Source organism: Camelus ferus, chromosome 13, assembly GCF_009834535.1.
Source record: "Camelus ferus isolate YT-003-E chromosome 13, BCGSAC_Cfer_1.0, whole genome shotgun sequence".
In the NCBI taxonomy this organism is placed as follows: domain Eukaryota; kingdom Metazoa; phylum Chordata; class Mammalia; order Artiodactyla; family Camelidae; genus Camelus; species Camelus ferus.
Genome location: NC_045708.1, coordinates 14837161 through 14865117, shown reverse-complemented (window position 1 = coordinate 14865117; position 27957 = coordinate 14837161). Strand labels below are relative to the sequence as shown.

Below are 27957 nucleotides of genomic sequence, written 5' to 3'. Positions count from 1 at the left end.
TAGTACCATAATACAAATACATAAATTCAACCTCTGTATGTTTTCTTCTATGTTTTATGCTGGGACTCACTGGAGATCTTTGTAAGTAATCAAAGCTGGCCCTTTATCTTTAATTTTGGCTTTTAGGGAGCCCTGGGACTCTTGTTTCCCAAAGTAAAACTCATTGTGAGGTTTAGTTTTGTCTGAAATTCTTACAACTTCAAAATTGATAATAATTCAATTGTAGTGCACTTCAGCCTGAAAGTTGTGTAAAATAGCATAATTTCTTAAAATACGTAACGGTGTAGTGAATAGATTGCGATACGGATTTGGGTGGGGAGATCAAATACCTTTTAATAGACATCACTGTCCTCTTGGATGAGGGAAAGTTCAGTGGTTGAAATGGACTGTAAAAGTGTGATTATAGCTGATGAGGTTAATTTTTAACTTAGAACCTAGTCAGACTTCTCATTTTAATTTTTCAGATGTATATCACACTTTGATGACAAGTGTTTATGAAAATCATGTATGATGTAAACATAGTCGGGGTGAGGTTATGTGATTTGCAAGCCAGCCTGGATTGTGGCTTGTAGTCAACAATCTTGGGTGTCCTGATCAAAGCTCTGCTGTGCTTATCAAGCAAGACACTTCTCTCTGTGGATACCTATTTTGTAGAATGTGGTTAATAATACCAGCCGACCTCATAGGGCACTGTGCAGACTCGTCCCTCCTCTGCATGGCTCCTTGAACTCAGAGTGGTAGTTACATGGAGCTTTGTGCTGTACTCATCAGACCTCTTCCCTGAACAGTCATTCTTCTTCTGGTTCTGCTAACTTTGGACGGAATTTACATTGCTTTTTGAGGAAAAATGAATGTATCACTTAGTCAAAAAGCTGTAAAAATACATAGGCTCTTTCCCTTGCTTTCTTCCGCAGAGCCCTATGAATTTGTCTCTCTTGAGTGGCTGCAGAAGTGGTTGGATGAATCGACACCTACGAAGCCTATCGATAATCACGCTTGCTTGTGTTCCCACGACAAGCTTCATCCTGATAAAATATCGATTATGAAGAGAATATCTGAATATGCAGCTGATATTTTCTACAGTAGATACGGAGGAGGACCAAGACTAACTGGTAATTCAAGATGTCTTCTCTGCTTAAAAAAGAGTAATGCGTTCAATCCTCATCATATGATCTTTATGATCATTTCACCCAAACTGTGCTTAGATCACATGTTTCTTACACTCTGCAAAGAGGATTTGCTACATAAAGTCAGAGTTAACCATATTATACACAGTATATTTATAATGTTAGAAATTGATACTGCTGGTTCAGTTTTGTTGTTTTTTCCCCTCACAAAACAGAGAAAATAGGAAACATTTGAGAAATCCATCTAGTAGTTTTTTGTTATTTTATACAATAATCTTTAAAGTGTTGGTTTGGTTGGTTGCACTTCTTGTTTCTCCCTTTAAGTGTGACTTCTGTGTGATCTATAGATTGTTACTTAGCTTATGGATGGAAGCTGCTTAATTCTGCCTTGAATATGAGCTATATATAACCACACAGTATCTGTAGTCTGCTCTCAGTTGCCTCTCCTCAAAGCATTTTTACTTTTTTTTTTTTGGAGGTGGGGGTACTTAGGTTTATTTATTAAAAAAAAATTTTTTTTTAATTGGAGGTATTGCAGATTGAACCCAGCACCTTGTGTGTGCTAAGCGTATGGTCTACCACTGAACTATACCCTCCCCACCAAAGCATTTTTACTTTTAATGACCATCTGGCAACACAAGGCGCCCTCCAATCTATAGATGAGTCTAATAATCAAAATCACATGACTGTCACCACCACCTCCACTCTATTCCCTAAATTAAATGCTGTTTTCTGATTGTGTACAACTTATTGCATTAAAAAACTGGCATTTAACTGCATGATTCTGGCCTCTTATATACATCTGGAGTTTTGCTTTCTAAATATCTGTTTTTGATTCATAAGCAATAAACTACTATGAGAAGATCTTTGTAAGAATCACGTTTCATGTAATTCCTAGAACTGTTTTGAATCAGGCCCTTGATGTTTCTTTTCCCTTTACTGTTTCAATAGTTAATACCCACATGAAGTTCTTAAATAATCAAGAGTACATATATAGTTGTCTGATACACTGACTACCCTCCCCTCATTTAGAGCCTCAATTATTTGATCATGGTCTTGCAAAACTTGCATCTAAACTTTGTAAAATATTGTACTTTGTGGCATAGATAGTTTTAACATTATATTATACCTCCTTATTCTTTATGCAGGGTAACACTGTTGCTGTCTTGATATTTATGTCACCAAAATAATTTAAGATGTATATCAATTTGCTATATTGTCAAAATTTACTTAAGCTTAGAACTATCCTTGTTTTTTGAATTGCTGAAAACGTTTTAAGAGGAAATCTGTATGTGAATGCACTCTGTTCTCTTTCAATCCCGTCCAGTGAAAGCCCTCTGTAAGGAATGCGTAGTCGAACGTTGTCGCGTGCTGCGTCTGAAGAACCAACTAAATGAAGATTATAAGACTGTAAATAATCTGCTAAAGGCAACAGTAAAAGGGTATGTTACACAGTATATTGTTAGATAAACTGAAAACCTAGAAGCTTATTATTTATGGATAATAAAAGAGCTGGGATTTGGGGAAGAAAGAAAGGTCATGAAGTGGGTGGCAGTGCGGGATCAGACTTTGGAGTGATTGCCACTGTGGCAAAAGTAAAGCTGAGTCATGGCCCTTGTGGCCGAATTCCATCCAATAGAAAGGTGGAAGCAAGAGAAGTAGATCTGAGGCCTGAGCAAATGAAGGAAGGGTGCTGGCCTGTGTTCTGACATGGAAATATGGAATGCTTATATTGGAAAACCATTCTAGCAGGCCTGGGGCTGTCCCCTTTAGAGAGGCTGAAGTAACCAGTTAACAAATGGTACCCAGTGGTGCATCCTTGTCAGAAACATCTGTGCTACTTGGAGTTTGTCGAACCCCATTCTGTAGAGTACATCTGGACTCAGATGGCATTTATTATATCTGGGTTTAATTTAAATTGTATATTTCCCAAAGAAAGATTAATTAGTTCACTATTTTTGGTTATTCCATGAACAGCTTCCTGAGTCCCCTAAATGTGTGTTTGTATATAGACGTGTGTGTGTGTGTGTGTGTGTGTGTGTGTGTGTGTGTGTGTACTTGAAGGCACAGCTGTATGTAGTTCTGCGTAGTAATCAAGTGAAAGTGGCCAGTTGAACAGTGTGATTGGCATACATTTAAATGAGGTTTAGGAGAAGCAGGGTAAGATTTATGATAGAATCAAAGTATTAGATACCTGCAATTTAATAGTGAGTAAAAATGGCCAAAATGAGGAAGTGGGTTTAAAAAAAATTGTCTGCACAGCAGCAGATACTGACTTCTAATTCAATTTGGTTGTGGCCTTTACACAGAAAGAAGGGATGAGGGGGAGCTAGGAAATGTTACTTGCATCATTTCACATTCGCTCTATTCCACAGCAGTGATGGGTTCTGGGTTGGGAAGTCCTCCTTGCGCAGCTGGCGCCAGCTAGCTCTTGAACAACTAGACGAGCAAGATGGCGACGCAGACCAAAGCAACGGGAAAATGAATGGCAACACCTTGAATAAAGGTAACATTTAAAACCTGTTACACAGATGGTTGTGAATCATAACACAAAACTGAGAGCATTTGTTTTTAGTAAAATGTTTAATTCCCATCCATGTAATTTCAAAGACAATTTTTTTAAATTTAAAGCTCTCCAAAAATATCTCAGGACATATAAAAGTATTTAAGCTATTGAAAGTGAGCAAGGGCTCAAGAACTCGGGAGAGCCATTTCTAATAACCTCGCCTGCCCTGGGCTTAGGTTCTTTCTAATTACCCTCAAGCAAGATTAATTGTAGCTTTGCTCCAGCTAAAATTTTTAAGAAAGGCAAGTCTGCCACACATTGCATAGTATATTGTGCACTCAGTACATTTTGGTTATAGATTATCTGCCACATCTATAGGCTGCCTTCCTCTCATGAATGAGCTTGAAAGTCTGTGTTATTTAGCCAGGAAAGAAGACAGGTTTTGAATAGCTTTTTACTTATAAATTCTTCTGACTTTTCTGAAGCTACGCGTTTAAATAGGAAATTATATTAATGTAAGTCAACCACTCAGTGTAATTTTGTAGTCAATAGTTTATAAGTTGTCAAGGGAAATTAAGGCATAAAACTTTATAGATTTAAAGTAGAAACTAGTGCTTTGATTGGTTTACAGTTCTTAGATACAATTAGTGATCCATATGCAATTATTTCACTTCCAGTTTTACCTCCAAGTAGTAATATTTACATACATATTCTGTATTTTCTGCATTCCAACATTTTAAACCATTTAATTTTATTTTGTGTGAATCTTCCTGTATCACTGACTGCCTTAACGGTTTGAGAAAATAAATAGAGCAGAGCCACTGTTAGTTTAAAACTGTGATTTTTAACATTTTCAGATTTGAAGAATGTTTTCCTTTTGGTCAAAAGTATTTTGTGCTATGTACTTCATTAACTTAACATTAGTTTTAAAACACTATGTTGTACACATTAAATTTATTTAGTATTGTACATCAACTACCTCACTAAAAATAAAGAAAAAATTAAAAACCTACTTTTTATGTGTCCTGTGACTCAGCATGTGAAGTATTTATTGGGTGCTCTTTGAAACCTCTTTGTATATCAGTGACCTTTCATCCTAAGTAAAGTTGGATGCCATAGTAGAAAGTGCCTTGATCTTGGCCTAGTGTAAAAACCTTTTTTCATGTTGCTTTCTGAGTAAAATGTTTTTCTTCCCCCATAGAAGTAACAGTCAAAACTGAAATCCCTTCTACCAGATCTAGTTACGGAAATAGTGGCTTTTTATAATGGTGCTTGTTTGGGCACAGTTTATGCATCTTCCTCTACAAAAACATGCAGTTTTTAAAAATTTAGTGGCTGCATTTGATTGTGTATGTATATATATACATATATATGTATGTATGTATATATATATATAACCTATTTCAGTTTTTTACAATTAGTACATAAACACAGATGGCAGTGAGCATCCTTAGATGTCCTTGTACCTACTTTGTCTAATTTTCACATTGTGTGACACAGAAGCAGAGACAAATAGGAGACAGAGAGACAGGTCATGTCTTGTCTTGTGGTCATGTCTTGTCTTTGCTCATTTTTCTACTTGAGCTTTTTAATAAATAGTCTTTATATTAAGTGTATTAAAATTTTGTGCTTGTATAGCACAGGGAACTATATTCAGAATCTTGTAGTGACTTATGGTGAAAAGAATATGAAAACAAATATATGTATTGTTCATGTACGACTGAAGCATTGTGCTGTACACCAGAAATTGTCACAACATTGTAAACCGACCATACTTCAATAAAATATATATATATACAAAAAAAGAAAGTTTGTGCTATGTACATAAGCTGGAAAATCCATGGATAACTATTCTAATCTCCTTATACTTATGGCTTTTATTTGATCCTGTTCTCCAGTATACGCAACTACAAATTGACAGTGTCACAGTGTAGACAAGTAGAAAAAGCAGATATTAGGAAAAAAAACTGTTAATAGGAATAAAGAAGTTTTAATTATGTACATTTGACATTAAAATTTAAGTGCCTTTTATATTAGCCTGCTAAACCTTTCTGTTCTACCCCTAAAAGAATAGGTGGGTGAAAGTGACATGACATGCAAGTGATTAACCTGGTTTATATCACATTCTCAGTACCATGACTAGAATTAATGGAAGGATTTGTGAATTGTTTTTCAATTGGAAAAAAATGCATATTTTCTTGTATAACCGAAAGATTTAAAAAAGTGAAACAGCTGTTCAAATTTCCCCTCCTCTTGTAAGGGAAAGAAATGAAACACTTCTTAGCAGAACTGCGTAGGAATCACTTGGGGTCTGATTTTTAGAATGTTTTAAAGTTTCGTTTGTTCAAAATTGTTGAGTAGTGTCTTTGCTACTTTGATTGTTAAATACAACAGCTACTGCAGTTGTTACCTGTGTTTCTTTTGATTAGATGAATCAAAGGAAGAAAGAAAAGAAGAGGAGGAGGAGTTAAATTTTAATGAAGACATTCTGTGCCCACATGGTAAGGCAGAAGTGTGAAACTTTCATTGTTAGTCTGACTTTAGCATGTCGTAAATATTTTGTTAAATGTTTTACACTCCGAGATTAGGTCCTAATGTGGCAGCCATGGTGGAGTAACTGGTTTTCTAAACTGTACATTTTCTTAATGCTTCTGTTCTCTTACCCTTTTAAACAGCCTCTGCTGCCTGCTTTCAAGCCAATGCCCCTCACACCTTCTTGCAAAAAAATTTAAAAATAATACAAAACAGGATTTCTCCATGTTCTGCAGAAGAATCTTTGTCACTTACCACATTGAAGGGCTTTCTGAGTTTCAAGGAGAAGAATTTCAGTTATTTCCCATGTCTGTGTCTGTCCAATTTGAATACTTGGAAAACAGTATTTGTGTATTTCTTCTCCTCAGGGCTATTGCTGCTTTAGTTTATTAGACATTTTTTGACTAGCTACTATGTATTATATACTCTTAATGATAACTACCAAATCCTTTTTAATTTTTATTTGGTTTTAGTGAGTGCTCACTTGTAATAAAATAACTATTTTGCAAGGGTCTCATTACATGACATGTGATTTTCCATTCTGTTATCACTCGAAGTCAGAAGGGTGTCTACTTCCCAGTACCTCACTCACTTACTGTTTTATTTTGTTTTTTTTCTAACTCCACCCAGAGAAACACTGGACCCAGAGAAGTTGAGATGTCAGGGGTGGATTTGTTAACCCATGTTTGCATGTCTTGCTGTGTGCTAATGTATTGCTAGTACTCAGAATTCTTGTTGGTCCTAGTAAGTTCTTTATTCTAGTTTTTACTTCATGTCCTCATTATGAATTGGCACATGATGCCTCACATTTCCCCATACACAGTAGTTCTTTTATTTATATCAAGAATCCCTGGTGATACTAGTGATAGTAGTTGTCACTTGACTGATACTTTCGTGCTGGTCTTTCTGGATGCGATCTCACTGCACTTTACTAGCTAGGTGACATTCTCATTTACTGGCCACACAGCTAGGAAGATAGGGGATGAAGGGTCATCCTGCAGTATGGGATTGGATCTGTGGATCCCAAGGCCTTCTGTTCTGTCTCCCAGATTGTCCCCCTTACACTAGTAGTGCATAGTAGGAGCACAAATATGAGCATAGATGTGAACCCCTGAGTCATAGAGAGATTGCGTAAGTAAGTAGAGGCAGGCAAAGTGAACAGCCAAAGTAGATTTTTCTCATGTTGCTTTCGTGTCAGCTCTTTTTATTTGACCTTTGGAGCACAGATGTAGACATAGCATGAGTGCCTCCATTTTGAAAGTTGAGGAATCTTTTGTAAAATACTGAGTTTTCATGCTTGGTGCTGCTTAGCAGGGTGAAACAGTGCCAAAACTCAGACTGTCGTCTTTCTCCTCAGCTCGCTGACATTTGCTCTCAGCCCACCTCTCTCATCTTGTCATTTCTGTATTACAGTTTTGACTAGAAAGCATGGCAGAGCTGAATGTGATTTCAGGACTCAGGCTGCTCCGCTCAACTTGTCAGAAAGTATACACGAGCTTTTTTTTTTAAGAAAAGGTCTTTTAGCTTGAGCGATCCAGCGGCATTTTGTTACTGTGCCTTATCATCTAGGATTTCAAAAGGGTAGTTCTGAGCTCTTGCTTTTGCAGACATCACCCGTCTATACTGTATCCATGGGGTCAGGTTTTTCAGTGTAGGATATGGGACCTTATTTAGAAACCTGTTTCACTCTTTAGGTTTATATTAAGACTTGTCCCTGAGATGTGATGGTCATCGTAGTAGTACGAATAGTAGGAAGATGATAGTTGGACATAATTGAATGTTTACCACGTGCCTGGTAGTTTTCCACGTGTATAGTTATAAACTCATTTCTTGTGTCTTATCTATCCACCTTTAAGCTTCTAAAATATTTGTTACCATTACCCCGCCTCTGTTCTCTTTACTGTCATTATGATTTTATATCTTTAAAAAAGATCCCCTTACTGTGGTTTAGTGGTGTTTTAGGAGGCACTGATAGTAAATGCAATTTTAAAATATCATTTTTATCTGGAAGCCCTTGTTTGAATTTTCATATTTTTATAGCAAAATCCTTATTTCTAAACCCTGTGCATATTTATGACAGATTCTATGTGAATTAATCATGGATTATATCCCATCAGATGGTTTATTACTATCAAAGAGCTCAGCATTTATTGCAGATACTCCATATCCATCAGGCTTTCTTATCCATTTCAGTTTATGTTCATTTAAGTGATAACTTGCCTATAGCTTACCTTGTTTATTACATTTGGTTTATTTAGCAGTTGATAAATTTATTTTATTTTATTTTTTACAAGTTCTTTGGATGTTCTGTGGCCCAGATTATTAGAGTTTGAACTAGATTTTGACAGGGGCGGGAAGAGGGGAGGATTTATCCAGAATCCAAAGTCATTGTTAACTAGATTTCTATTTTTACCGGAAGAATCTTTGAGGATTAGGTCATCCAATTATGTTTGGTGAATTAAATCTCGCGCAACTAGTTTGATTTTCTATTGGGAGATGTTGCTCACAAGATGAATTTGATTGGCTTTCTTTTTTCAGATTTAAGAATAGTGTTATATATTGCAGGATGCAAGTCCAATTTCTAAAAATTCATATGTCACAAGTAAAAGTTGATTATTGTGAGGTCATAAACAGTATTCAGATATATTAAATTTAGTTGATATGAAACTAAATTTAGAAACATGGTTAAGAGTAGAGTGGATGACTTTGTTTGCTACCACTTTCTGACTGCCCTAAAATGACTTATTAAACTACTGATTTCAGAAATAAATTTGGGTTATTCTTTTCTAATCATCTGAGTGATATACGTCCAGCGTTATAACCAGTCATAAAGTAAAGGTAGTCTTACATCAAAACAAAAGGCAGTGCATCCAGAAAGTCTGTGGAATCCTGTTTAAAATATGTGTGTATGTGTATTTCTACTATGTTTTCTTCATTCTATACTTTTCTGAACCAGTTTGGGTTATACCACATATGTACAGAAAAAGAGTACTTTTTTTTTTCATAGGAAACCACTTTAAAAGTATAATTGCCTTGAAGTTCTTTCTAAATCAGGTTATACAAATCTGCTTTACTATTTTTTTGTGGTTGCATTATGTATCACCATAAAGACACACTAAATTGGAGTTTTGATAATTTAGTCAACCTTTAAAAGATAATAAATTCCCTAATTGTGTCTGAGGATAAACTTTTTGATGTAAGTTTTTATAACCTCAGAGAAAATTTAACAGCCTATTCAGAAAGAAAGTTAATTTTTACATTGTGACCTGTTTTCTCTGGTAGTAAGTATATTAAAGCAATGTAATCTTTTATATTAAAGCAATGTAATCTTTTCTTGGGATTAGTCAAAGCTCAGTAAGAGGTGAAGGATGAAGTTTAAAAAATCCACTTTGAGGTTATAGAAATTATGGAGTTTGGATGAGACAGATCTGGTTTCATATCTTGGCCTCATTCACCAGCTGCAGTGACCCTGGGTGTATTAATTTCTCTTATTCTCAGTTTATTATGTAAAACACATAAAGCAAAGAAGGATGCTTTATCCTTACATCAAAAGAAGCCCCTGGCTTTATTACGCTTAATAAAGTTACCTTGCCAATGGGAGTAGAAACAAATGTATTCCTTTGGAAACTTGAAGATGATTTTCTGGGTAATGAACCATATAGATACATACATGTAGTTCATTAATTATCTACTGGGGACAGCTGAAGCAGTGCAAACTAGAACCACAAATGGAATAAGGGGTAGAGTGGGGAGAAAGGTCCCGGAATGCTGGAGGAGGGGCTCCTGAGATTGAGGGTCACTGTCCTCTGGGCCTTCCTGTGATCTGAGGAGAAGAAGGTGATATGACTAGTACCCTGCTTATTGTCTTCTGGGATTTTTAAGGATCATGGGTTCGGGGTGTTCGTAGTAGCAATAAGAAACCAATTGGATATTGATTGGAGGTGGTTTTCCAATTGAAAAGTAGATTGCTTTACTATTAACTGTTGGTCTCTAACTTAAGAGAATGGGACTGAAAAGGTTGGGCGCAACCTTAAAAATAACCATTTCTTTTCAGGATGATTTTAGTAACATAATAGAATCAAATGGGAGAAAAATATTCTGCAGGAAATTGTGGCATTGGAATGTAGGTGGAGGTGAAATGCTGTTGAACAACCCCTGTGGTGGCACAGGGACTCCAGGATCCCTGGAAGCCCTTTTACTGCTTACTTCGCTGCTGGCAGGAAGAAAGACCTAGATTATGGACGAAGGAATGGCTGGCTCCTTTAGAATTAGATGAAGTTTAAGGCTTTTTTGGAGATTTTGAAACTAAGGGAAGAGAATTATAGCACTTTATTTTGTTTTTGGTGGGAGGTAATTAGTTTTATATATTCATTTATTTTTTTGAATGGAGGTACTGGGGCTTGAACCCAGGACCTCGTGCATGCTAAACATGTACTCTACCACTGAGCTATAGCTTCCCCCCGAGAATTATAGCACTTTAGAAAGGAAGGAAAAGAGGCCCTACAAATTTTTTCTTACATTTAAGAAAGGGGAGATCAATTTTTGTTGGGTATATTTTGATGCCTCCCCCCCCCCCCCTTTTTTTTTTCAACTCAGGGGAGTTATGCATATCTGAAAATGAAAGAAGACTTGTTTCTAAAGAGGCCTGGAGCAAACTGCAGCAGTACTTTCCAAAGGCTCCTGAGTTCCCAAGTTACAAAGAATGCTGTTCACAGTGCAAGGTACTGAATGCTGTACTGACATCTGTGGAAATGACATGCCACCTCCCTGGATTGACTTCCCAGGAGATTTAACACTGTGCTTTTGATGGGGGTGTAGGGAGGAGGCATGTCCTGTGCTGTCAGCAGGAGACGGTTGATTGCTTCCTGTTTCACTCTTTTTCAGATTTTAGAGAGAGAAGGGGAAGAAAATGAAGCCTTACATAAGATGATTGCAAATGAGCAAAAGACTTCTCTCCCAAATTTGTTCCAGGACAAAAACAGACCGTGTCTCAGTAACTGGCCAGAGGTATAGTGATTCCCACAAAGGACAGAATTCACCTCACCTTTTTAAGGCCCCAGTGAACTATTTCACAATAACCCAGAGCTTCTCTAATTCTCATTACATGAAGTATAGTTCTCTAACCAGGGAGATTTTACTCTAGCTTGTGATTTCTTGGTGGAGGACTATATTTCAGTTTTAGTTATGAAACTTAAATAGGAAAGCATTTTTGGAATGTTTATGGAAACATTTTTCCCTATAGGATTTAGGTTAAGAATGCAGTGAATTAATGTATGCTTTTATTTGATTTTTATATTCTAGTACACAGATGTCCTCTACATTCATAGGTGTATACATCTATCAAAATTCATCAAATTGTACATCTGAAATATGTATAGTTTACTATATAGAAATTATACCGCAATAAAGTTGTTTTTTAAAAAATGCAGTGAATTAATGGATACTTTTATCTGATCTTTCTATTCTAGGACACAGATGTCCTCTACATTGTGTCACAGTTTTTTGTAGAAGAATGGCGGAAATTTGTTAGGTAAAACCCCACAGTTTCTATTTCCTTTTTTGTTGTTCATTCTAATATTTTTAAGAATTCGTGGATTCTGATCGTGGTACCTTACTTTTACTAGCATATACTGAAAACTTTATCTTCTGATAATTTAAATGAATAATCTTGAGAAACACATTTAATTAGTAATATTCTTTTAAATGTATGTAATTTTAAAATAGTCATCTTAAAGACCTTCACTGTAGTTCTGTAATAGTGAAGTATATCGATCCTCTCTGTCTCATTTGAATAGAAAACCTACAAGATGTAGTCCTGTGTCATCGGTCGGAAACAGTGCTCTTCTGTGTCCCCACGGGGGACTCATGTTTACATTTGCTTCCATGACCAAAGAAGATTCTAAACTGTGAGTTTCTTTTCTTCATGTGATTTTTGTTTCTAATGGTTAATAGAATGTGTTTAGGAAATTTCTTGACTGACATAAACAATCTTTTAAGAGTCTGGGCTTTTGTTGAATTGTGGGGTGTTTTCCTTTGATATTCCGTACCAGATTGAGAACACTTGTCTTTTTTAAAAAAGGAAAGAAAGAAATAAAAGACTGCTTTTCCACAAAAAGCCAAGAGGCTGCCCGAGTCTACCTTGTTCTTTGTTTCTTCTTCTTCCTGGAGCCCTGCTTTCTCCTTCTAAGCTGCTGGTAACCAGGACAGTGTCTCTAGGTGGCACCACACAACATTTATCCTTCTGCAGCTAATTTCTTTACTCAGCTTAGACTCTTGAGATTCAGCCATGCTGATTCATGTAGCTCTGGTCTATTTAGTTTGATGGCTGTGAGAGCTTTTTTCTATATGAGAAAAGACACTGTTCCTTGTTGATGAGTCTTTTCCTTCTTAATTTCCTTGTATTAAATATTGGTTTTGATAATTTTGGATTATGTTCTTTTAATTTCCATGTGTCTTAAAGCATGTTGTGTTTTTTTGCACAGTATAGCTCTCATATGGCCCAGTGAGTGGCAAATGATACAAAAGCTCTTTGTTGTGGATCATGTAATTAAAATCACGAGAACGGAAGTGGGAGATGCAGACTCTTCAGAAACACAGTATATTTCTGAACCTAGTAAGTTTTCATACTGTTCTTGGTTTGTGTAGTTAAAAGTTGACATTTTTAAGGGGGGAGGAAAGTGTATACCAATATTGTATTCTCTGCTTTATAACATTAAAGATCATGTGGTGGTCCAACCAAATACTGCCAAGGTAGGAACTATCATATAGTTGTGTGTGTTTGTTGACAGTAAACGGATTTAATTATTATTATTGTTACTAATATTATTATCATCATCATACAGTAGTATACAAGAATTAACAAAATATGTGGAATAGTTTGATAGATATTCACTGGTTACTTTGATATGCATTTTTAGATCTTTCATTCTTTGGCAGTAATTCCTCAGCTACTGCTGTTTTATTTAATTTTTTTTTTTTTTTTAGAACTCTGTCCAGAATGTAGAGAAGGCTTATTGTGTCAACAGCAGAGGGACCTGCGTGAATACACTCAAGCCACCATCTATGTCCATAAAGTTGTGGATAATAAAAAGGTAACAATCCCTCTTGTGGCCGTGACTGGTAATGATCAAGTCTACTTTTTGATTTGCTGTTAGATTTTCACTGAAGACTGTCTAAGCTTGCTCTCGCCCCATCCCTCACTGCCACCCACCAGCCATTGGGCCTGAGTTGAAATTGGACCAGAATTAAAAACAAATACCTAGAAGATTTATGTAGATTTAGTCCATTTTTAATTTGATACACAAATAACTTATTGACTGTCAGCTCTGTGCTAGGAATGGTCTTGGTGCTAGGGATCAGTGGTGAAGAAGGCAGACAAGGTACCTGCCCCCAAGAATATTTGTACGTAGTGAGGAAGATCAAAAATAAACCCATAACTATTTACAGTAACCAAGACATGGAAACAACCTAAATGTCCATTGACAGATGACTGGATGATGAGGTTGTGGTATATTTATATAACGGAATATACTCAGCCGTAAAAAATAATAAATTAATGCCATTTGCAGCAACATGGATCTACCTGAAGATTGTCATTCTAAGTGAAGTAAGTCATTCTAAGTGAAGTAAACCAGAAAGAGAGAAAAATATCATATGATATTACTTAACGTGGAATCTAAAAAAAAAGACGAACTTATTTACAAAACAGACTTAGAGACATAGAAAATAAACTTATGGTTAGGCGGGGTGGTGGGAACAGATAAATTAGGAGTTTGAGATTTGCAGATACTAATTACTATATATAAAGTAGATGAACAAGTTTTTGCTGTATAGCACAGGCAACTATATTCAATATCTTATAGTAACCTACAGTGAAGAAATATGAAAATGAATATATGTATATACATGTATGACTGAACTGTTATTCTGCACAGCATAAATTGACACAACATTGTAAACTGACTGTACATCAACACATAAAAAAATCTTTGAAAAAGAAAAAGAGGAATAAACCCATAAATTCATAAGATGATTTCATGTAGAAACAAGTGTTTTGAAGGAAGTCTAGCAGGATAACGTGAGGCACTGAGAGAGATGGAGGTGGCAGTGGTAGACAGGGAGAAATTGGGAAAATGCCTCGGAGGAGGAGTTGTTTTACCTGGGCGTTAACTGTCAGATCCAGCCTGTGACACCTAGTCCAGACCAAAGCATAAGCCTAATGTACTCACGCAATAGAGTGTGTTGGAGCACCACTGTCCAGTGGAACTTTTCTGCAGTGATGGAGATGTTCTGTTTCTACACTGTACACTATGGTAGCCACTAGCTACATGTGACTGGAGCATTTGAGATGTGGCAACAGTGCGTGAGGAATTTTTAATTGATTTAAATTTAGATAACCACGTGTGGCCTCTGGCTACCGTAGTGGACAGGACTGGTTTAGAGAAAAGTTTCTTCCAAGGAAAGATAGTGATGTGTGATTAGGGACCAAGTTTTATTTTAAGGATTTGGGATCTTTTGGTGTGCATGTTAGCTACTGGAGGGTTTCAAGCAAGTTCATGGTGTGATCTCAATTATGCTTTGAACAGGTCAGCCCGGCAGTTGTGTTTGGAATTGGTGAGGGCGTAACAGGAATAAGGGAGGTCAATTTAGAGCTTCTTGCATTGGTTGATCTAAAGGATTGGTGAAGTAGGCAGGTATGGGTATATTTTGGGAGCAGAGGTATTCCTCTGGATTGTTTTTGGAGCATTTTTACTATATTAGGGATGGCTCTTAGGTAGATTCTGACTCAGATCTCTGGATATCTCATTAATTTGATTCCATGGTTTTGGAATTAAAATTCTTTTTTTAGGGGGAGGTAATTAGTTTTACTTATTTATTTGATGAAAGTACTGAGGATTGAACCCAGGACCTTATGCATGCTAGGCATGCAGTCTATTGCTGAGCTAGACCTTCCCCTAGATAAAATAGAATACATTTTATTTGATGGTAGTTACCAAACACATCATTATAGAAGGATAACTTAAAAATTATTCTGTGTATTCTGTTATGTTCTGCCCCTCTTATTTGGTTGCTCTAATGGTCTAGGGTTCTGCTTCACAAGTTGAATAAAGGGCTCCATTTTCTAATTTGCTGAGTATAAATGTCTCAATTTTTCCCCTAGGATTTTCTTAATGCGTGTATATGTTGGTATCTAGTATAAAATAGTATCCAATTTAGCTAAAATTTTATTATTTATTTTTAGTTTAATATCAGTATTTCATTCATTCTTCATTTTTCTCAGTCTTAAGGAGCATTGGGGCTCCTATATATACTTGAAAAGTCTTGAGCTAGAGAAAATGTAGAGCAACTTAGAACTTCCGCAAAATAACATCATTATAAAATCTGATCATAACTATTCTGTGCAGACTGCTTACATTTATGGTGAATACATTAAATATAAGAATAACTCATAGGATAAAAACTAACATGTTAAAAGAGCACAGGAAACAGAGAATCTTTATCCTCTGTCTGGTCTTTTATCCTACCATTGATAAAGGTGTCTCTCCTGTTGATAAAGGTGGCCTGCACAGCTTGTCTTCCTGGTGTCTGACCTACTTCTCTTTCTGTCTTACTGGCATATTCAGGTGATGAAGGATTCAGCTCCAGAGCTGAATGTGAGTAGTTCTGAGACAGAGGAGGATAAGGAAGAAGCCAAACCGGATGGAGAAAAAGATCCGGATTTTAATCAAGTACGTGTTGAAGCTGCTCTTCATTGTTACATATTTTGCTGTTCTGAAAGCAGTGTCTCCAGCCCCTGGACATCGCTCCGTAGCCTGTGTAGGATGTTGGTTCTCAGCACCCTTGTTTTTCCTCTTTCTTTAGCTGGGTAGCATACTGTAGCTATCCTGATCTCTCATGAAAAGCCATGGACTACATGACTCCAGAATTAATATATTTCATACTTAACAAAAGGATAAAATACACTGCAATGATGAAATTTTTAGCTGGAAAGACTAAAACAAGACCCATAAACTTGGTTTGTTTCTTAATCATGGAATCTTTAAGTATGAAAAAATTATTAGCCTCAGATTCCCTCGTTACAAACAAAATAAACAATAGCCTTAATAATGGAATTTATAGGAGATTTTTGATCTCTAATTAAAGGTGTTAGTCAAATGACTAGATCAGATTTTGTTTTTCATTTTTCATGTGATGAACATAAATTCTTCTATTAAATTGCCTATTTTCTGTGTATTCTGTTAACGTTCTACCCCTCTGATTTGGTTGCTGAATTATATTATGCGTGTTCATAGTGACATTGGAGAAAATTGTCTTAAGAACAGGAAATGTGTTTGGTTGATATTTGGTATAGGTAAGTTCGGCTTCTCAAAAAGTCACACCATTTTATTCCAGGGAATTCTGGATTTAAATTTGTGAAATTTCTATTCTAATTAGAGTTTAGTTTTAACAGAGGAGATATTTGTTTTCTTTCTTTACTGCTAAAATATAGTGTAGTCAACTTATGGTTAATATCCTCCCTGAAGGAATAAAAGTGTTATAATGGCCATCTGCTCTATCTGTTACAGAGCAGAGATATCTGGGTTTGTTGGCCTGTCTGTACACACTGATACTGTTCCTTCATTTTCAACATTGATTAAGAAAGTCTGAAAAGCCCTCTTGACTTGAATCTTGGTCTCCCTGAGGTAAATGTTACTTGTAGTTTCCCAACTGGTATAAAGAGATATGTCAGCATTTGTTTTTCATGGCTTGTTGGATCTCGCAAAATGTTGGCTTTGAAACACCCCCATGAAAGAACAGTCATGCACTTTCAAGCACCACCCACCCTGCTGACGGTGATCAGCCACAGATTTGTATTTCAGTCCCTCAGTACTGGAGGACCCCTTTGTCTCAGTGCTAAGCAGATCGATACATTTCATAGGGATGCAGGTTTTCAGTTTTGTGGGAGGTATTTTCCTATAATAAATAATGCTCTTATTAAAACCTGTGTACATGTATGCCTTCTGTTCCTTCGGATGGTTTTTGATATTATTGAGTTAAATAATAGACCTTGAATAGGAATTTGCAAACATAGCTTTGCTGCCTTTAAGTTGTTTCACATCAGCTTTTTTCATGTCGTCATCTCCTGTACAGTCCATTTTTCAAGTCACAGATTTACAAACTAGTATTTGCTTTTTCAGTTGGTATGTTAAAAGGTATCTGTGTGTGTGTGTGTCCCCATCCATCCCAAGTTAGGACTCCATTCTCTTTCATTTCCTTGTTTTAAGTTTTGTCTCTTGACAGTATGGTTTAATAATCAGTTGGGAGTCTGTTGTTTTGATAAACTTTGTAATTACTTTGCAAAGCTTCATATATGTTCTTACTGTCTGTAGTTTCTGTCATTTCAAGCCTTACTTTTGAGCCTAAGAGTTATTTAGAAAACTATTTCAAAAACATTATCAAGTGATTTAGATTCTGGGGAAGCTAATGTTTTTGAATATGTAGTTCTGTTCACTGGTGTCACAACCACAGCAACTTTTAAAAAATGGATGTGGTAGTATTCTCCTTAGTTGTGGGTGATGAGATTCCACATTTACAAATATGGTGGAGAATATTTGTTGAGGAACATTGTTTTTTATGCTTTAATTATTTTTTATACTTACAATTTTTTTCTGTCTTCCTTGTTATTTTTTGGGTGTTGTAAAAGTCTAGAATGTTTGAAATATTTTTGTTTTTCAATAAAGAAGCATTACCTTCCTTTTTGAAAAGAGTAGATGGTCCCAGAAGAATATCAAGCCTTTTCCCAACATCAGCCTCCTTAAACCTTTTCTTTGTAATAGTTTGCAGTATCTCAATATATAGCTTCTGCAATTGCTGTTTTAAATCCCTGTAATGTCAACTGATGCATTTCTGTTTGTCCTTAATGGAGATGAACAAATCCCCTTTCCTCTTTTCTCTAAGCTAGATCAACCCAGTTCCTTTGACTTTGACCTTATCCACAATTTAGATTAATAATGCACCCAGTATTCGATATTACTTAGGTAATTGAAAGCCTTCTAAAACCAGTGGGTTGGTTTTTGTCAGATAAGTTGGATTTAAATTCTATGGATTTTTAAAAAAATAGTAATTCTGGGAAAAGCTTTTAGACCTATTTAAAATCACAGTCATTTAAAAAAAATCTTGTTTAATGCTCAGCGCTTTGTTATTTGGTTGTGTTTTCTATTTGTAATGTAAAATTGTAGGTTGTTTAGATATTTTCCCTTCTGTTCCTAATTGTGAAATTTAGGTCCAGTTTCACCTTTGAATAGTCAAGATTGAGAAAAATGTTTTATCAACTTTGTTTTTGTTTTGTTTTGTTGTTGTTTTGAAGTCCTTTGTTGACCTGTGTGCTTCTTTAGTGCTGAATCTAGCCTTGTGCAGCACCTAGCCAGTCGACTGTCACCCTGAACACATGCTCTTCTGTGTTTACCTCTTGATCCTCTCTGCTGTGTAAATCTCTGGAGCTCCATTGACAATGAATATGTGGCATCTGTGTCCATAAATGACCCCTAAACCAGCCTGGTTATGCACAGCTGGCACTCAGTGACAACCACAGAAGCCAGAGCCAGGGCTTGAGGGTTGCCTCATCCAGACTTAATTAAACCAGGGGAAAAGATTATTTTTAAAATCCTGTTTCATTCATTCCCTGGCCTGGTTAGCAGGAGAATCTTGACTGTTTATTAACCTTCTTGATGAGGCATTTGTTGGAGTATTGTAGAAAGACATTTGGTCCTTATCCATTATTTTTTCTTAAACCTAGTACAGTATTATTACGTACCCATATGGATGCCTGTACTTTTTGCTGAACCGTCTTTAGTTAAATTGTGTCCATCGTGGCATTTTACCTCTAAATTCTTAAACCAGCATGCCAGCAAGGACAGTATCCTATTACCCATACTGAGATCTCTGCAGCTATCCCAAATATGTCTTGAACAGATTCTAACCTCTCCACCCAGCATACAGTCAAGATGTGCACTGTTTTGTACCACTCTACACTGTAGTCATCTCGATCCTGCCTCCCAACCTTTTCTTGTTTTCTTGTAGATTATCCCGCATTTTGGATTCATCTGATTGCCTCTTTATGTCACTGGTTTTAAATTATTTCCTTTCCCTGTATTTTCTGTAAATTGGAACTTGGGTCTAAATGTTTGAGATTCAGTCTAACAAATATTTTTTGCAAGAGTGTTTCATAGGCAAAGCTATGTATTTTGTGATTGTGTCAAGAGGCACAATGTCCTGTCCTGGTTTTAGTTAAGCTAAATTTGGTGTCTTGATTAAGGTACTGTCTATCATTTTAAAGCTCTCAGAAGTTTGTAGTTTCTGTGTCCTTTACAAAAAAGGAGAGAAAATATTTAATACAAACAAATTAGGATTCAGGGTTTTTTAATGAATAAAATTGAGTAATATTAAAAATTTTCAGTTTATCAGAACGTGTTTTTCTGATTTGAGGTCAAACTTATCATTTTGCTTTTAAATGTCCTTTTTATACTACACACATTTTTAAATCCTAGAGCTTACATGCAGTTAGAAGTGTATTTCATTTATTCTTTTTAAAAATTTCATGTGAGCTTACTAGGAACCTACTTTGAGTTCCTAGTTGTCGTTGTTGCCTATTTTTTTTTAATCTTTAAAAAAATCATTTTATTATATTTTGAGGTTTTCCTTTTTTTCTTTCTATCTTTTCTTCCCTTCCCCTTAACCAAGGCACTGGGAATTGAACCCAGGACCTTGTGCATGCTGGGTATGCGTTCTATCAGTGAGTTGTACCCCTTCCACCCCCGCCCAATTCATTGTTGACACTGAATCTCAAATGGTTAAGGGACTGATAGGTAAGCTGCTTTTGCCTGTCTGATGAACTTTATGAGCAGGGGTCACAGTATCGATAATTTCAGTTCTTCCTTTTTTTTCCGGATCTTTATTGTAGAGCAATGGAGGAACAAAGCGGCAAAAGATATCCCATCAAAATTATATAGCCTATCAAAAGCAAGTTATTCGACGGAGTATGCGGCATAGAAAAGTTCGTGGTGAAAAAGCACTTCTTGTTTCTGCTAATCAAACATTAAAAGAATTGAAAATTCAGGTGAGGAAAATACAACATTTGCTTAAGTATGCTCTGTACGTGGAGGACCTTTGCAAGTTCCTGCTTTCTGCCTATGTTTCTATATGTATCTGTGTTTTCTATCAGGGCTGAGCCTTTAAACCGCTATCTGCTCAATAGTGTTGGGCCACTGAGAGAGGTCTTTTTTGGGGGGGAGTAATTAGGGCTTTAAAATTTTTATTATTTGTTTGTTTTGTTGAAGTACAGTCAATTACAGTGTGTCAATGTCTGGTGTACAGCACAATGTTTCAGTCATGCATATATATATACATATATTCATTTTCATATTTTTTCCATTAAAGGTGATTGCAAGATATTGAACATAGTTCCCCGTGCTATACAAAAGGAACTTTCTTAAAGTCTATTTTTATATATAGTTGCTAACATTTATAAATCTCAAATTCCCAACCCCTTTCCCCAGTAACCATGAGATTGTTTACTAAGCCTATGAGTTTTTCTGTTTCGTAGATGAGTTCAGAGTGTGTCCCCCCCCTTTTTTTTTTTTAAGATTTCACATATGAGTGATCTCATATGGTATTTTTCTTTCTTTCTGGCTAACTTAGGATGATGATCTGTAGGTCCATCCGTGTTGCTGCAAATGGCATTGTTTTATTCTTTTTTATGGCAGAGTAGTATTCCATTGTATAAATATGCCACAGCTTCTTTATCCAGTCATCTATTGATGGACATTTAGGTTGGTTCCATGTCTTGGCTATTGTATATAATGGCTGCTATGAACACTGGGGTGTATGTGGAGGTACTGGGGATTGAACCTAGGACCTTGTGTATGCTAAGCACGTACTCTACTACTGAGCTATACCCTCCTGCTGAGAGAGGTCATTTTTGATTTTAGAATAATGCCTGCAGGGTCCCTAAATTTCTTTCTTTAGAAAGACTTAAAGTTTTCAAGATTAGCCAAGAATCTTTCTATGCAGGTTCTGAGTAGCTTTCCAATAATAATGAGAAATACTGAGATCCATTTAATCTATTGCACATCAAGAAGTTTCTTTTCAAAGGGTCATTTTAAGAATGCCTTTTTTTTTTTTTTAAGGGGTAGAGATAATTAGGTTTATTTATTTACTTATTTTTAAAGTGGAAGTATTGGGGATTGAACCCAGGACCTTGTGCATGCTAAGCAGGCACTGTATCACTGAGCTATCCCCTCCCCTCAAAGGTTCATTTTAGATCATTCTCTCTCCATTCCCCCTCCCCTAAGAGCTGATACTACCGCTCTTTGCACATCAACCCAGTGCGTGCAATGCAGGCATTGTGAAAACACTTCACGATATTGTTTCTCGGTAGTAATACTAAAGGACTATAAATGAGTATGCCAATGGTATGTCTCAAAAGCCAGGAAAAAGAGGCTGATAAATTCAAGATGTCCATGAAAAAAATCTGGCCCTTTATCTGTTTTAGTCACTGATACAGATCCCAAAAGTTGACCGAATTTCCCTCTTTGCTACTTTCATGTGGCATAGTTTACTGGATCTGCATTTTTTTCTTTTTGCTGATATTTATCATTGTAATTGAGGCAAAAGTACAGGCTTTCTTTGAGTGTGTTATATGTTCCAGATTTTCCTGGGAACGGTATTTCCCTTGTTTGAACCCACGGCTCTGAAAATAAACGTGTTGGTGTAATATCTTTACTCCGTTATTGTAGCTTTTTACACCCGAGAAAGCTTGTTTCTATCGCTGGCTTTCTGTCTGTCAGTGGTAAACCTCGAACATTCAAAACCGTTGAATTACAAAGAGAGTCCCTGTGGATAAAGGCATTTTCAAAGCCTGTAGCTGCTTTTATTGTGGACTGCTGTTTTTGAAGAATAAATCAAAAGTCAGCCAAAATAACCTCTATCTAGAAGCATGTTACCTGCACAAATGAGTTATTAGAAGGCAGCAGCTGTTCACAAGAAAACCCCCAGGTGTGCTATTCTTGCACGGCTTCTTTGCAGTGGGCTTCCTCTCATCTCCCACCCTTGCTTCAGGGATCACCATGATCCAGGCAGTCAAAAGAAAGGGCAGTGAAATGTAATTTCCCTTCACTGCACTGTGGTGGTAGCTTTGAAGCTCCTACTAGATGGGACCTTTTAGCCCAGCAGCCTGGGCACTGCTACAGTGTGTTCTGAGCATGCATGTGATCCTCAGGTGGGTGACTCTTTACATAAAGTATCTCTTTCATGTTTCACGGAGCCTTTCCTCTAGGGGAAACCTTTGGAAAACTAATGTTTTATTCTACATATAACCGTTTTATAGTTGTTTAAAACCTTAATTGGTGAAGTATTAATTCATCCACCTATGAGATCATAAAGTAAATGAAGTACAGTTTATCCATCTCCTCTTGCAGAAGATGCTCAGTATTTTAATTGTATTATTTCATTTTCCCAAAGCTAGATTCTGAATAGGTGGTATTGCTTGCCTTAAAAGGAGGACATTTTCCTTATTTCATTTCATTTCCTTATTTCCTTATTGCATTTCCCTATTTCTGCCACATACATGGCCTACAGGAGCATAGAGCTGCTCATCTGTAGGAACAGGGTTTTCACTGATCTTTTTTTTTTTTTTTTTTTATCCTATTTATAATGCTTCATTTAATTTTAAATCTTTGGGGGGGTAATTAGGTTTTTATTTATTTTTTTCTTCTTGGAGGTGCTGGGGATTGAACCCAGGACCTTGTGTATTTTAGGCACACACTCTACCACTAGACTATACCCTCCCCCTTTCATTGGTTCCCTTATGCTCTGTGGATCAATGGTGCTGCAGTCACTTTGTTAAACAGAACTATAGAATGTTAATTCTACTCCAGCATTCTCCTAGCACTTACGATTTATGAATTACCATACCACAGGCCTCCATGCCTTTGATCAGCCTGTTCTCTCATTCTGAAATAGCGTTTTTTTCCTTACCAGTAGGCACTTGTTCATCTTTCACAGCGTCTCCTCTCCAAACCCTGTCTTGGCCTCCAGTTGTACAGCTGACCATTCCTTCCTTTGTGCTTCGCTAGATCCCATATGTACCTTCTGCCACCATCTTCACTGCTTAGTTTTGTCCTCACCCTTACGGCCCCTTCCCGGGTGGGATACTCACTTTTATATTTCCAATATCTAGCACAGTATTTAACACGTGGTAAGTACATCTTCATTAGTTGTTGAGTGAATTTTAAATGTCCTTGTCTGTGTGCTCAAAATATAGTGTGAGCATCAGCCCTTCAGTGATGGTACTCCAGTCTTGAGGTATTTACTGTCAGTTCAGTCTCATAGGGAGGCGTAGAGACCATATACATCACATTTAGGCTTGAGAACAAGTGTTTCCTACAGCCCAGCAGCTATGGCATCGCCCACTTTAAGTTGGTGTCAGACACCTCTACTGTAACTGCTTCGTGGGTCTCATTCAGTAACCTGGGGCTGGTTGCCTCTGCCCGATGCCCACGTGCTGGGCTGGCTTTGGCAGAACTGTCCCGTACGTACTCCTCACTCAGCAGAAACAGGCTTATTGTTTCATAGGCAGTTCATTGATGACGTCAGCACACTTCAGCCGCAGATCCCTGTTTAATCGACCTCTGCTTGCTTCGCAGGGGCTGATGTCCTTCTGAGAAGTTCAGTTACGATTCTGACCTAATAGTTGGGGAGGAAGCCTGTGTTGTTATCCTTGTTCTTACTTATCTGTGTGCTGTTAATTCAAATCACTTTACTGGTCACGGTCTTCCCAGCTTGGAAAGCTCTTGGGCCCTATTATATACACACGTTGGTTGAGGGCTGCTTGTTTTGTCTTTCCAGAGTAGAGGAATAGAGTGCATAAAAACGTAGGACGGTTCCCAAATAACATCATGGATATTGGGTAATGAAAGATACATGCAATAGAATATATCCAGTGAGTATGTAATTATGAAGCATAATAAAATGAATACTCTTGAACTCACCCTCCAAGCGAAGAATCAGTACGTATCATTGAACATACCTGTGCGTGGCTCTCTGAGTCCAACTCCTTGTCCCCCGGTGGTAATTTCAACATGGACATGAGAAAGAGTAAAAAATTTTCTTAATTTGAGAAAAAAGTTTAGATATTATCCGTTGTAGTCTTTTTGAATGTATTTAATTTTTAACACTTGGCTAGAACTGGGGTGGCGTATGTGTTCCCTAACCTTAAGAATTTAATATTTTTGTTCCTAGAGGCAAGACTTATTCTAAGAATATAGGAGAGTCCCAAGGGCTGAATTACATAGTCCAGGCTGTTTGCTAAGGGAATCAAAATAAGAGTCCAGATAGCCTGCTGGTTAATTTAAAGATGGTTTTATGAAAGAATTTGGGGTTGACTTGATATTAAAAGGATGTGGAGCCTGGGCTAGTTGGAGCGAGAGTGATGGCCTCGCCCAAGCCTTATAACCAAAGGAGCTGTCAGCCCAGTCCCACCTTCTGCCCCTTTGATTTCTCCATACCCCCACCCATGGAGAGGTTGTATTGTGCTGAACAAAGGGACCTGCGGGTGTAATTGTTGCCTTATTCTCTACCAGACCTCCTAAGGCTGTTCCCAGATATATTGGGATTATAGTCCCAATAGGAATGTAGCAAGTGGGCTGACTGCAAACAGTGATATCTTTTGTATTCTGAATTCTCTTTTTTTCTTTATTGGAGTCTATGCATTATTTATTCAAATAGAGTGTAAGTCCCAGTATTTGGCTTTATTCAGACTTTGTTTCTTTTATATTGGCACAGATCATGCATGCGTTTTCAGTTGCTCCTTTTGACCAGAATCTGTCAATCGATGGAAAGATTTTAAGTGATGACTGTGCCACCCTTGGCACGCTTGGTGTCATTCCTGAATCTGTCATTTTGTTAAAGGTAGGTAACCGCTCTTTACTTGAGGGATTCTAGAAAGTTTTAATGACACACACCCAAACATGCAGCGGTGGTTAAACTGCCTCGGGTCCTCAGCAGGCTGTGGTAATAAGCCACTGGCCTCTGGATTCTTCATCTCTGGCTGAGCCACAGGAGACTTAGACGGGGTCATGACCTCATTGGGTCATGTGTGGTTTTCATAATTCTTGTTTAAAATAATAGATCCAGGTCCCATCCCTAACTTCTGGATCAACAAATTGCTTAATCATACTTCTACTATTAAAGCATCCCTGCCTTTCCTCTCAGCTCAAAAGTACCAGCTAGTCACGCTAGGAAACAAACAGATACAACACTCATTGGTTGCCTTATGGGATTCATTTCCAGCGTATGGAAACTGGCTTTGGGTGGAATGGATTTAGGAGCAGTGGGAAGGTGTATTTTAGAAAGTAGGGGCTTCTGAGACTTTGTCACAGGAAAAGAATCATTGAACCAGCCTCATTAGCTGTATCCTACCCTCCCTAAGGTTTTGATTCCATTAACTTTTGTTTGCCTCTTTGTTTTTTGGTGGCTAGAAGGCTTACCGTTGCATCATGTGGTAGGATATTTGTCAGGGTTTTGAACTGTGAAATATGTTCTTCATACCATAGAGCTTTGATTCTGGTCAAAGTTAGGCCCCAGAAATGATGATGCGGACCCACATCTACCCCTGCATGCACACACACCCACCTTGTTCTGCTACCTTCCCCCACCCTCTGTTTGCTTTTCTTGGAACTGTACGTTCTGTGGAATTATTTTGAAAACTTACTTGCTTTGCTGAATCTTTAGGACCCTATCTAAAATCCTAGAAACAGCCTGTATTATTAACGGGTTTGTACTTCCAATCCGATGGGCAACTAGGGTGCACGCTGGTCATTGGCCTCTTTACTCTTGCAACTAATCCCACCACCAGCTTGGACTCTGCACTGGCTTCCGCACTAAAAAGGACACGGGTGTTTTGTTCTTGGTGGTTGCGAAGGAATGAGAATGTATTTTTAACTTAATTGGCATTTTTAGAGGACCGTTCTGACTTTTTATTTCTACCTAACTTAATGCTGTCACCACTGGCATCTTAACGCACATCAGTTAACTGACATTTAGTAACCTCAGGGTATCTGAACATTTCTGCATCTAAAGGTGTTTGAGGAGAAGGAAAACAATGCCACATCCAATGTGTGGTTTTGAGGGTGATGAATCTAGACCCCTCATTGACGGGGCATCATCCTTTGTTAATCTGGGACACCGCTGGCTGTGGCTTGAACCCTTTTTTCTGCCGGACAGTGTTTGTATTTGTGTCTTGGAGCAACACACTGCTCTTCTCCTGGGCCACCCTTCAGTGTGAGGAGGATGGGACGTGCTCCTCCTCCTGGCTCCCACTCCTTTGTGGTTTTGAATTGTCTTCATTTGTTTTCTAGGCTGATGAACCAATTGCAGATTATGCTGCAATGGATGATGTCATGCAAGGTAAAGACCAGTTTGTTTCAGGAATTTGTTGACTAACTTGTTCAAAGAAGGTGGGATTATAGTTATTATGTAGACTACAGTATTTTTACTTATAACCTTGAAAAAAGCTTCCATATATTGTTAAGGTAGGTAGAGTCTTAGATCCAAGATCATTATTGATCTTAGGAGATCATAGAATCTCTGATAATTTAGAAAGTGGAAAGCAGAGAGAACAGTAATTATCTAGTTTACCCAAGGAAATTGAAATAAATGTATGGCTGCTGATGGAAGAAGTAAACAAGAAACAAGGCTAATTGAAATCACAGAGCCTTAGACAGGTACACGGGAATTGGAGGCCCCAGGTGCCTCTGAAAGGAATAAACCTAAAGAAAAATTGGAAACTGTATAAGGAGTTAGCTTACCACCCCGCAGATCTTCACAGCCTCTCCCTTTACGTCCATGTCACTGCCTCTTCTCAACCTGCACCTCCGATAGGCTAAAATTAGAGTATGTGTTTCAGCTCTTTGAAGAAATAAAACTAGAAAGATGAGAATGAGGCCTGTTATGCACCAAATAGGGAGACCACCCCCCAACCCTTTGTTCAGTTATCAGTAGCGCATCTCTTACCTCCCACACCGAAAGGAAGAGATTTTCCTCTGGGGAAACTGGGGCAGTTCAAGAAACTAACTTACAAATATATATATACATACATATGTGTGTGTGTGTATTTTGTTTTTAAGTGGTTCATCTCCCAGTGCCCTTCAGTGAAGCCCACCACTGCCCACCAGACAGAATTTTCAGGCATCTTTTTAGTACCTCACACTTAGACAGGCAGAAATGTGCAGCCAGAGAGCACCAGACAGTTCAGCAAAGAGCATGGAACTAAAAGATGTCAGGCTGACTTTTTATTTCTACCTAACTTAATGCCGTCACCACTGGCATCCTAACTGGAAAAAGGAACCCAGAGGAAATAGACACACAGGGAGCATAAAAAAGCTTACAAATTAATTATAAGTAATATGGAAAGAGCAGACAAATTAGGGTCTGTATTTAGGGAACATTTGGAGAACGGAAAAAAAACAGTCAGAAAAACAAACTAATGTAGCAATGCCTCCATGATTCTGAGGAAAAGTGAGTTCCAAGTTAGAACTGTGTAACACAACAGACTGTTTGCTACTCACACACTTGATGGCTCCTTGAACACACGTAAGACCTCAGAAAATTTCCGTCATGCACCATGTGCCAGCATACTCTGGGAGGGTCTGCTCTTGTTAAACATGAGAGTAAATCCATAAAGAAGTCAACAGTGGAACCGGAAAACGGGGATCCGTCATAGGAGTAGATCCTTAGAAGATGGTGAAAGGAAATTCC

General features: G+C 37.4%; 1 protein-coding gene across 5 annotated transcripts in view; it reads left to right on the top strand.

Annotated features, from left to right (window-relative positions):
* USP48 (ubiquitin specific peptidase 48) overlaps positions 1-27957 on the top strand; it is a 73734-nt gene that overhangs the window by 43293 nt on the left and 2484 nt on the right. For 3 of the 5 annotated variants that reach the window (XM_032495381.1, XM_032495380.1, XM_032495384.1), the window contains 14 exons: positions 915-1112; positions 2455-2569; positions 3503-3633; positions 6063-6134; positions 10762-10886; positions 11050-11172; positions 11634-11695; positions 11961-12071; positions 12648-12778; positions 13150-13256; positions 15789-15893; positions 20105-20260; positions 24985-25110; positions 26559-26607. In XM_032495381.1, the coding sequence (XP_032351272.1) occupies positions 915-1112; positions 2455-2569; positions 3503-3633; positions 6063-6134; positions 10762-10886; positions 11050-11172; positions 11634-11695; positions 11961-12071; positions 12648-12778; positions 13150-13256; positions 15789-15893; positions 20105-20260; positions 24985-25110; positions 26559-26607 (1611 nt within the window). The remainder of the gene's footprint in view (positions 1-914; positions 1113-2454; positions 2570-3502; positions 3634-6062; positions 6135-10761; positions 10887-11049; positions 11173-11633; positions 11696-11960; positions 12072-12647; positions 12779-13149; positions 13257-15788; positions 15894-20104; positions 20261-24984; positions 25111-26558; positions 26608-27957) is intronic. The other 2 variants (XM_032495383.1, XM_032495382.1) reach the window with 1 other exon arrangement.